Source organism: Neltuma alba, unplaced genomic scaffold (assembly GCF_004799145.2).
Source record: "Neltuma alba isolate B1F8T4 unplaced genomic scaffold, ASM479914v2 tig00010362_pilon, whole genome shotgun sequence".
Taxonomy (NCBI): domain Eukaryota; kingdom Viridiplantae; phylum Streptophyta; class Magnoliopsida; order Fabales; family Fabaceae; genus Neltuma; species Neltuma alba.
Window position 1 is genome coordinate 152753 of NW_021635269.1, and position 12467 is coordinate 165219.

General features: G+C 35.7%; 1 protein-coding gene across 1 annotated transcript; it reads left to right on the plus strand.

Moving 5' to 3' along the window:
* Positions 1 to 8291: 8291 nt before the first annotated feature.
* LOC114755968 (pollen-specific leucine-rich repeat extensin-like protein 1) lies at positions 8292 to 8714 on the plus strand. Its single transcript, XM_028944876.1, has one exon. The coding sequence runs from the start codon at positions 8292 to 8294 to the stop codon at positions 8712 to 8714; it is 423 nt and encodes a 140-aa protein (XP_028800709.1).
* Positions 8715 to 12467: the final 3753 nt, after the last annotated feature.

Genomic DNA, 12467 nt, shown 5'->3' on the forward strand with positions numbered 1-12467 from the left:
TTTCCTTTGAAAAAGTTACTGTTCATTTGGTCATTTTCGGATTTTTACTGTATTTTTGCCTAACTTTGGAAAGGCATAACTTTCTGCTCGGTTATCGAAATCGGGCAAACAACCCCTCATTTTAAAGAGAAACATCAGATCTCTTTGCTTACCAAATCATATGACCTAACTCACTCGTTTGATAGGTCAAATTGGAGCTACAAACTCACTACTCCAGGACTTACGTTTTATCCCTTAACATCTCTTTAATTCTTTTTATTTCTTTGGCATACATAACATGGCCTTACTCTTTCTTGTTCATGCTCATGCACTTTCATTCATGCCATAAATATTATAATTAAATACATGGCATCATTGGCATCCATAACATAGTTCACAAAATAGTAGAATTATACATTTATCAACAGTTTCATCCATTAACAAGAATAATTCTGCGCTTACTTCTCCTTGCTTCTCATGCCATTATTGCCCATCATTGATTGACCTAAATAGTTGGTTAGGGAGGGGTGAGATTCGGGGGAATCTCAGTAGCAAACACTACCCATAAGCATGCAAGACATAATGCACATGCATGACATGTTATAACATTAACACATGAATGCCATGGAAAGTAAGCTAAAGCATTTCATGCTTCCATAACATATTGCCAAGGCAAAACATAACATAAACTTGCAAACATAACTTTGCAAACATTTCATCCTAGCTTAGTCACATCATGGCAACACAATCACATCATGCAAGCATACATATCAAGCACACAGTATAGGTAAGTTCACTACCTTGTAACATGGCTTTCCCCTTGCTTTTCCTTTGATTCCCTTGTCTTTCCAACCATGTGGACATTCGGTCAACATCACCAAACATCCTCTTGGATGTTCCAAAGGTCCTAAACATAGTCACATTGATCATATAATCCATTAGGACCACTAGATTACATAAAGTTCAAAACTAGCTTTCTTGAACCTCAACCCTTTGTCTTAGTCTTAGGGTTTTCTTTCCAACTTTTCTAACATAAATCTTATCATTTCCCATCCTTAAGATCCATTTCTTGTCAATTAGGACCACTTTAGATGGCCTTAGATTCAAGAATACCAAATCTGGAAATTTTGCTTCGCGGGTACTGTTCACGCAGAATTTCCAGAATTTTTGCTCAACTTTGAAAATTCATAATTAATTCTAGAAAAATCTAAATTGAGTGGTTCGAAGTCTCACTGAAAGCTCCTTAAGTTAAATTTACATGAAAATTAGTTTTAGGAACCAATTATATGCTGAACAGCACCAAATTTGTACGGAACTCGAAACTCTTCCAAAAGTTCAATACTGTTTCCAAATTTCAAACCCTAACTTTGAAAAATCACCATAAATCGTACACATATCCAAATGAAGTGTTCTACCGATAGATTTAAAGCTCATAGAGTGTAATTTAAGCATGCAAAATTTCAGAATCAGATACACACAATAACTAATCCGAAATAGGCATAAAATCAGGTGCTATAACCATCACATACCTTGTTTTAGAGTTTGATCTGGCTTGGAACCACTTGGCCTTTCTTTCTCCCTCTTCTTTCTCTCTCTAGAAACTATTTTGCAAGAGCTTCCCCATGGATTCCTTATGCTTGGACGAAATGGTAGGGAGGGGAGGGGGTATTTATAGAAAAGCAGACTGAATCTGGACCGTTGATCTTAAAAATACGTGGGTCGATCTGGACCGTCCATTTTCTCTTTTGATCTTACGGTGACAAGTGTCCTATGACATCATGCTTACCTCATCATGATAACATCATGCTTACATCATCAAGCCACATGTCTTTAATCCAACCGCAGATGTGTCTTGCATCCGACCGTACATGTGTCTTCCATCTAGCCGTACACGTAATATTTTCTTTTTCTCATCTAACCGTACACTTGCCACTTTCATGTCCTTTCATCATTTATGGCATTAAAATAGGGAGAAAATAAATGAAAAATTCATGTAAAAATATTTTCTTAATTATTTCTCCACCTATCAAGCCAATCTTGCACCATATCAGATACTTTTCGAGTCTTGACTTACCCTGTACCGTTGGGACAACTTCTTCTTAAAATTCTGGCCAATAAAAGGTACATATATGGCGCCATCTCAGAGGAGCATAGATGAAAATAATTAGCTCTACTGACAGGCTACTTAACCTTACTGAGTCATGCAGTAGAGATTTCACTATAACGGGTAGACAAAAGACTGTCTAAAATATTCCCATACTGCGTTCTGATTTTTATGCTGTCCATAAATATCTTCTGGTGACTTAGCATGATGACTCGTAGGTGTCATGATTACGCTTGATGACTCAGTATGATGACTCGTTGGTGTCATGATTACGCTTGATGACTCAGTATCGTCATAATAGCTCTTAGATATTTTCTTTGGTTTTGTCTCCTATTTCAGGGACAAAATTATTTAATATTTGACTGGAGCATTTTATTCAATCCAGATCTCCAAAAATTCATCCAAAATAATCATAAAATTCCTCATATTCTAGAAAAAATTTGTGAATTTTCTCAGGTCATAACTCAACCTGTAGCCCCACTTAAAAATCATTCTTTAAAATGTCCTTTTTCAGCACAACTGGCTTTTAAGTATTCTTAAAGCCATTTTGTTGGTCTTCTGGTGATGAGACTAATTTTATAATTTTCTATACTCTCTTAGATCATACATCCCCATTTTACCATAATTTTTTGAGGTTTCCTTATGATTCAAACAATTAAATCTACCTCTACATCTCAAATTAAGCCATAAACTTATAAATTCCTTTTAAGTTACCTCAGGGGTATTTTCATCATCTCTCTTCACAAAAGAGCCTTAGAATATTATTTTCCATTTTCTGGGATTTTCTTAGAATTTTCTAAGTACTTTTCATTTTTACCCCCAATGGCCGTAACTTTCTAAATTTACGGTTTTACCCCTGCTTAGGCTCAACCTCGTAAAACCATCTCTTTGAGGCTTCTAACTTAACCTTTGGTTTGTATCTAGCCTCTTTTCTCTTTCTGGGCTTTTGAGACTTTACTAGAGCCTCTAACTTTGATTACCCTTTAGCCCCTTAAAACCTTCACTTTGCAGTTTAGTCCCTGAAACTGCTTTAACTTCCTTTCTCATCTTTAGGACCTCTACTAAAAAGGGGTCTGGTAGCCTATCTCATTTAGGCTATTTCTGATACTTCTAGGCCCAAAAATCGGGATGTTACACTAACAAAAACAACTAAGTGATCTTCGATTCCAAAGAATGCTTAGTAATAAGTAAAGACGACCTGTCATTGAAAAAAAAAGAGTTGAATATAAAGCTGAGAGCTTTAAGGGACGGTAACTGTTATACACTTCAAATTGACTCTAAATCTTCTGAAAGCTATTTTATTAGTAAAAAGGAGGAAAGTTGGGTTTGCCATAAACGTCTTGCACATGTTAACATGAATTAACTTTCAAAATTAACAAAAAGGGATTTGGTTGTTGGTTTACTGAAAATTCAGTACGAACATGATATTATTGTGAGGCCTGTCAGAAGGGTAAACAAACAAAGTCTTCGTTTAAATCAAAGGAGACAGTCTCAACCGAAAGGCCACTCTAAATGCTTCATATGGATTTGGTTGGTCCGTTGGGAGTGAAAAGTTTCGGTGGAAACCTGTACACTCTTGTGATAGTTGATGACTATTTAAGATTTACTTGGACTTTGTTTCTTTCCTCTAAAGATGAAACGTTTAATGCATTTAGTGTTTTTGCGAAAAAGGTCCAAAATGAGAAAGGTATTTCCATTGTGTCAATCAGGTCTGATCACGGAGGAGAATTTGAAAACAACGAATTCGCAGACTACTGTGACAAGCATGGAATTAATCACAATTTTTCAGCACCATGAACCCCTCAATAAAATGGTGTTGTCGAATAGAAAAACAGAGTGCTCACAGAAATGGCAAGGGCAATGCTGAATGAGAAAGGAATTTTACAAGTGTTCTGGGCAGAAGCAATGAGCACGGCTTGCTACATCTCCAATAGAGCCTACATTAGAACACTACTCAGGAAAACGCCATATGAGCTATACAAAGGAAGAAAGCCTAACCTGGCTCATCTAAGGATCTTCAGGAGTAAATGCTACATTCACAACAACAACAAAGAGAATCTCGGTAAATTCGATCCTAAAGCTGATGAAGGTTTATTTCTTGGTTACTCTAATTGTAGTAAAGCTTATAGGGTTTTCAACAAATGTACTTTTACAATTGAAGAATCAATACATGTTGTGTTTGCTGAAACCGAACCAATTTCAAAACCTCTAGATGATGATGCTGAGATCATTCAAAATTTTCAAAAACTAGATTTAAACAAATCTTCAAACAAATTGCCTTCAGAAGAATATTTAGAAAACAAAGATGATTTAAATAAACCTTCTTCACAAGAAAATTTAGAGTATCCTAAGACTTGGAGACATAACCGAGACCATCCACTGGAACATGTCATTGGTAAAGTCAATGAAGGAGTTAAAACCTAGAGACAAGTGTTCAATGAAGTACGCTTCTTTGCATTTATATCGCATATTGAACCTACCAATGTTGACGAGGCCCTATCTGACGAATTCTGGATAGTTACAATGCAGGAAGAGCTTAACCAATTTGAGAGAAACAAAGTTTAGGAATTGGTACCCAAACATAATGATCATCTGGTCATAGGCACCAAATGGGTATTCAAAAATAAGCTCGATGAGTCTACTCAAATCGTCAGAAACAAAGCCAGATTAGTAGCTAAAGGATATAATCAAGAAGAAGGCATTGATTATGAAGAAACTTATGCTCCACTAGCTAGATTGGAGGCCATATGAGTACTCTTAGCCTTTGCTTGCATTAAAGATTTCGAATAATATCAAATGGATGTTAAAAGTGCATTTTTGAATGGCTATATTTTAGACAAAGTTTTTATCGAACAAACTCCTGGTTTTGAAGACTGAAACTTTTTTGATCACGTTTATAAACTGAAAAAGGCTTTATATGGTTTAAAATAAGCTCCTAGAGCTTGGTATGAACGACTTAGCAATTTTCTGATAGAAAAAGGATTTGAAAGAGGCAAAGTGGATGCTACTTTTTTCATTAAAAGAAGTAGGAAAGATCTTTTGATTGTTCAAATTTATGTGGATGATATTATTTTCGGAGCTACTAATAAAAATCTTTGTCAAGAGTTTGCTAAGCTACTATAGGTGAGAGTTCGAAATGTTGATGATGGGAGAGCTGAATTTCTTTCTGGGATTACAAATCAAGCAGAAGAAAAATGGCATATTTATATTCCAGACGAAGTATCTGAAGGAGTTACTAAAGAAATATGGATTAGAAAATGCCAAAAGTGTAAAAACTCCTATGAGCTCAACCATCTCACTAGATGCAAACAAAAACGGTAAGGACGTGAATTTGACCAGATATAGAGGAATGATTGGCTCATTACTATATCTCACTGCTAGTAGACTAGATATTCAATTCAGTGTGAGAATGTGCACAAGATATCAACCAGCCCTAAAAGAATCATATGAAGAAGCCGTCAAGAGAATTCTCAGATACCTTATCGGAACTCAAAATTTAGGAATCTGGTATCTAAAGAAGGGAGCAGAATATCCAATGGGATACTTAGTTGCAAATCATAGAGGATATAAGACGGACAGAAAGAGCACCAGTGGACAATGTTAATTTTTCAGAGGATGTCTTGTCTCATGGTTAAGCAAAAAGCAGAATACGGTGGCAATCTCCTCAACAAAATCAGAATATGTGGCCACTGCTAGCTGTTGTGCTTAGATTCTATGGTCAAAACAACAACTACATGATCTAGGAATCAACTTGAAAGAGATTCCAATCCTATGTGATAACACGAGTACGATAAGCCTGTCCAAGAATCTAGTCTATCATGCCCGAACTAAGCGTATCGATGTTCGACATCATTTCATTCGGGATCATGTTCAAAAGAAAGATGTAAAGGTAGAATTCATTCCCACTTAATATCAAATAGCAGACATTTTCACGAAGCCTCTAGACCAACAGAAATTCAACTACTTTCGAAGAGAATAAGGACTGGTAAATCCCAATGAGTTGTAGGAAATTTTATATTATCTCTCAAATTTGAATCTTTAAATTTAATGTTTTGATGATTAAATGACTAACTTAAGCATTGGAGTAGATAGAAATTTGTTTTGCAGGAAGCTCTGTTTTGTCAAAGAAAAACAGAGGTAAACAAAGTATGGAATGATCGAACAAGACATCGATAATCATGAAGCCACAAAGGGATAATTTATCGATCACCTGATCGATAAACGTAGCATGTGAAGAACAAGAAGAGATTCAGAATGATGATTATCGATAAGCTGATCGATAAATGGATTATCGATCAGAACATCGATCAGGAGCAACAAGTCTTTTGTGACACCTTGTTCAATTTTGGTAAGCATTAATCGATAAGCTTATCGATAAGTAGATTATCAATCAAATGATCGATAACAAGACCAGGTACGCATTTCTTCTACCAACCTTATCGATAACATGTTCGATAATTGCTTATTCGATAACTTGATCGATAATTGTCTTCAATTTTCTTATGTGTTCTTCATATTTATCAAACACGTGATCAATCATCCATTGATTGATAACATGATTGATAATTCTGAAGTTTATAACGTTAAAATTTTGAAGACCCCCCGTCAGTTATCGAACCCTAACTCGAACAAAACCGCTCCCCTGTTTCTAGCAACGGTCCAAAATCACTATTCCATTAAATTTCCGGCCACCCATCCACTCGAATTCATCTCTACCACTTACTCGGCCTCCACCGAACTTGAAAAACACTCTTTCAACTGATTAATTCCTCAAAAATCCTTCGATACCTTCGAAATGGCACAAGTGAAACAACTGAATGTTGAGAGGGAAGAAACCTCTGAGAAACAAGTTCAATCAAGCGACACTACTCCCTCGAGCACTAAGAAGCGGTATAGACTGAAAGTGAGGGAAGAATCATCCAAGAAGAGAGGAGTCCTGAAAATTTGAGAGAGTCGGACCGAAGAGCAACCAGCTCCTCCAAGAAAATCTCCCCAGTCCAAATCCAAGCTACTGGTAGTCACTGAGGAATCAAAAACCAAGTCAGATGATAGAGCTTAGTTCAGAAAGCTGTGGAGACCGTGTTAAGAATTCCTATTCCCAAGCAACCGAGGCAGAAAAAGCAGAGAGCCAGTGAAGGTGTGGCACAGCAAATTCCCACTGAAGGTATTCCATCTGATTTCCGAGTTATTAGTTGGAAACCTAGATAAAGATGTGAATTCTGCTAAGTTTAAGGTAGATTTTGCAAACTGAAGATTTTGTCCTGTTGTGTCTGTGGATATCGAGAGTTTAAAGAAAAATACAGAGATTAATTTGGACTTGAGTGATCTTCTAGAATATTATTCAGATTGGCTGATAATTGGTGGAGAATTTTGTCCTGAAGTGATTAAAAGGTTCTACTGTAAGATGGAATTAGTGGAAGAATATGATGAGCAGGACAATCTGGTGAATGACTATTTAAGGGTCAAACTTAGAGGCAGAACCTTCCATCTTACTGGTACTAAGATAAATGAATTGCTGGGAACTCAGGAATCAGTGAGAGGGGGATATATGAATGAAATTAAAGCTTATCAGATTTTGATGCAAAGTGATGACTACCCCGGTGAGCTAAACTTTCCATGTGATTATTATAGAATAATCCACTATATCTGTTCAAGGAGTATGATCAACAAATCCGGGAGCTTTTCACATTTAACTCAAGATGATTATTTGCTGCTGGCTCAGATAGTCAATGGAGAAAAGATTAATATAGGGGCTTTGATCTATAATGAGATGAAGGATTTTGTTCTTAACAAATCCAAATCTATACCAATTCCCTACCCTCAATTGGCACATACATCCTACAGGCAAATAACATTGCCCCTTTTGAGCCTGGAGAGTCCAAGACCAAGGTTCCTGCCTTTGGCATCACACAGCTACACAAGATGAGGATACCTCTACCTTTTAGACCCTCACAAAAGGTGCCTCAAAAGGACAAAGGGAAGCAACTAGCTGTCAGCACCTCTAAGACTCAGGATGAGGCCGAATCCACTGCAGCTCCTTGTCATACCCCTGGACCCTCATTTATGGAGAGATCTCTTAGTGAGATGTTTCAGGCTGAACTTCAAGAGTTTAAGAAAGAGAGTCTATGTCACTGCCCAAGAATATGGGGAAGTCTCAGACAGAAAATTTGAGGGCATTTCCAAAATCCTAGACCTTCACCGATAAGCAATGAGGGTTTTGGAAAAGGAGGTTTCTCAGAGATTTGATTATGTTAACAGAGATATTCGAGAGCTCAAAGGGATGGTAGCCTCTCTCTGCAACAGCTTCTCTGCCCCCAGCACTACTTTTAGCTTTGAGGACTTACTCTATTATCCACCTTCTCCTCCTCATCATGAGCCTGGACCTTCTACCTCCCCTACACACACTTCTCCTATTTCCACTTCATCACCAGTACCCCCTATTTCCACTCCTTCTCCTACTTTGGCTCTGATCACTGTTCTACAGTCAGTCCCTTCTCTGTATATTCCACCATTCTCTCCACTTTCTCACCTTCCACCTCTTCCTATTCCACTGCCCATGCCTACTGTTTCTATTCCTTCCCCTTCTTCATCTGATGCTGACAAAAGGGGGGAGAAGGATTCTGATGCTTAGTTTTTTTTTCTGATGTGTTTTATTTTTAGCTTCTTACTGATATGCCTTTTTACTGTTATGTATTCCGAGTTCTGCTTACTGATGTATTCAGACAGTTCATGCCTTCAGTAAAGTATTTTTTCTGTCACTTTGATCTGTCAAGTACCTCTACTGTTTTAATTTTACTGATTCTGATGTTACATGGTTAATATTTCTCACCTATGTTTTGTCATCATCAATAAGGGGGAGAATTTTAGGATTAAGGTTTTAATGATAACAAAGTAAGTAATTTGTGTTTCAGTATGTTGATCGATCAAGGTTTTATCGATAAGCTGATAGATAATATCTCTGTACAATTAAGTAACTTAGCAGAAACTTTGATCGATAACGTGTTAGATAATGTGTTGATCAATCAATTGATCGATCATTCTTAACTTAGCTGTGAATGAAAGTCTGGAGTAAATTATCGATCACTTGATCGATAGTCAGGATGGTCGAATATCGAGATACAAATTTGATAGGTATTTATCGATCACATGATCGATAAACAGATTATCGATGAGAAGACAGATAAATGGTAATGCGCTCTACTCATTCTATGTTTTGCTTTAGTCGCCATTTATCGATCACATTATCGATCAGCCATTTATCGATAATATGATCGAACACTGCTTCATAACTCTGCTTGCAAATATTTACTTCAGTAGCTTATCGATCACCTGATTGATCAGCAAATTATCGATCACATGATTGATAATCAGCACATCATTATTAAATCATGGCTGTTCGATCACCAGATTGATAATCAGATTATCGATAATATTATCAATCACCACACTTCATGTTTATTGTTTTCACATAACATGATTGATAAATCAGCTCTTTGATTTTACAAGAATAAATCTCTTTATCGATAACATTATCGATCAGCCATTTATCGATCACCTATTCGATCAGCCTACATAGCCTGTGTTTTATATTTACTTATTGTTTATCGATAAGGTTATCCATCATCTACTTATCAATGAGGTGTTCAAAAATCAGTGCTTTAGAATTTATTTCTATAACACTTTGTTTATCGATAACCTGATCGATCAACAAGTGTTCGATCACTTATTCGATCATGAGGCGATTTTAGTTTAAACTTTAACTAGTCTCGATGTTTCTCAAAATTTATCATCTATTTCATTCGAGCTTTTCTCAACCTTCATAAATGTCTTAATTCATTATTTAAAGAGTTTCAAAATCAAAAGTGACCTTGATCTTCTTTTTCTGTGCATACCAGTATGATGTCACTATTCCCTTTTATCGATCACTTGATCGATAAATCATTGATCCATCACTTGATCGATAAACTTAGTTATCTGTTTCAAAAGCTTTCACTCAGAATAATCGATAACCTGATCGATCAAGCAGTAATCGAACATTCCTTCGATCAAACACGATCAGTCATTACCCAGCACATTTAACAATTGATTGATTCTAATCGTAAACTATGAATGTTCATTTTATCATTTGTTTGGTTCTACTTTTGATCTTACTCTGTAAAGAAAAACTTATTGAATCAACGTATTTTTGAAGATTACGAAGAAAAACCCAACGGCTCTCCAATTGTTGTCCAAGTAGCCTGTAACCTACTTTGTCAGAGGCATTAATGGCGGAAACCGTTGCAACTGGAAAAACACGCAGCCGGACTCTCAACGACTAGAAGCTCTTCCGTCTAACGGTTACTAAACTACCTCAACTATAAAAGGTGCGAAGAAGCATTAAATGAATAGATTGAATATGCAAGCTACCCTCTGTTGATTATCTACTATTGCATTCAATACTCTGTTCTTCTATCACACCGAGTGTCAGTGATTATTATTTATTCACTCTGTAAGAGAATTTACTTATTCATCATTAATCATGTCTTGTGTAATACTCAAGAGTGTGGACTCTTGAGTGGGTTTATAACCTTACGGGAAGTAAGAGGAAGTGATTGAGAGTATCAATTACTGTACTGAGGCGCCAAGAGCCTGATCAATCTTGGAACATAGTGAAATATTCAGAGGTGTTCTGAGGAGTGGACGTAAGTCAAGTGGTTGAGATTGAACCAGTATAAATCCTGTGTCTTCCTCTCTACGGTGAAATCTTTCTTACTCACACTCTCTGTTTCTGATAGTTCATTGTTTAATTTCACAAAATTTTTATAACTCACCCAATTCACCCCTCTCTTGGGTGAGACTGCCACTAACAGGTACCTCATTATAGCAATTTAATCCCTTAATCACTCCCCCTTACTACCTGTAAGGTTTTAATCCCCTCAAGAGTCTACACTCTTGAGTTACTCTCAGAATTGAGTAAAGAAAGATATATCAAACTCTCTCACAGAGTATATGAATGATAAATACTAAAGTTTGGTAAAACAGAGTCTTAAATGCAGCAGTAAATTTTTAGCAGACTGTAAGTTGCGTATTTAATACTTTATTCAATGCTCTTCATGTCTTTTATAGTTGGAGTATTTCTGTTATCTGTTAGACTGAAGAGCTTCTAGCTGTTGGAAGATCGCTGGCGTGTGTTCAGTAGTTACAACAGTAGTTCTCTATTAATGCTTCTACCACAATAGACTAAGGGCTATAAAATAATCGTTACACTTCATAATCTCCAAAAGTCTCTTGGCACAAGTAAGTTTCCTTCTTTAATAAAATAGGAATGATTAATAGAAGAAGTGATGATTCTTGACACTGATATAACAGTTGGGAAAACATGGAATTAATCATCAAATACTAAAAGGGAATATGAACTTACTTGATCAATGTCTTGGTTAATAATACTTTACTCGATCACATTATCAATTAATTACAAGAGAAATAAACTTAACGGATGCAAGCATTTATCGAGTAATTTATGGATCAAACAATAATAGAAAAAGTGATCGATAAATGGTGAATGAAAACACAGTGATCTTCGTAAGTGAAGTATATTTAAATTCTATGCATGGTTTATTTCTTTCAAATTTTGTTTGCCTTTGTATCTTTTCAAAAGAGAATTATATGACAAAAGAAGGCTGAAAAAAGCTTGAAGATAGAATGAAAATAGGTTTTATGAAAAATCATCATGAAGAATTGTTTGAGAGATGAAATGATGCATTGATCGAACAGATGATTGAAAAATGTTTGATCGATCATATTATCGATTAAGCTAAACTAGAGTGAATTCCATTTTCAAGCTATGATGATCGAACACTTCTTTAATAAAGGGTTGATCAAACAAGTGATCAAGAAGTGGTTCAAGGAATACTTTGACTATGGTGTACAAAGAAGAGTTGATGATCGATTAATAATTAATCGATTAAGTGATTGATAAATGACTCTAAAAAGTTGTTTTTAGAAAATGCTAGTGTCACATCCAGTACTATGGTAATTAAGAATAAGAAATATTCCTAAATATTTAAAGGCCAAAGTGATAAGGAGAAATAGAAGAATTTTGGTGGAAAATAATTATTATAGTTTTCCAAGCCAATTATGAAAAGTTTGACTAACTAAGGAAAATTGGTCAAGAATAATTATGAAAAAATATTTCCAAGCCTCAGAAAATTAAGAAAAAATAAGGATGATATCCTTTGAGAGTTATATAGGATTATAAAATTGGTTTTATAACCAAATTACCCTTAGAGAAAATTACAAAGGAATTTAAGGGCAATTTAAGCTAGTTTAAGGTCCTTTATTTGGAAAATTTCAAATAAATATTAGAAGGAAAATAAAATCCCAAGAAAATTCCTCTGAAAGGTGG

What these genes read in the sequence shown, in the direction of transcription:
- LOC114755968 (XM_028944876.1), top strand. Translation starts at nt 8,292, where the DNA reads ATGAGGGTTTTGGAAAAGGAGGTTTCTCAGAGATTTGATTATGTTAAC.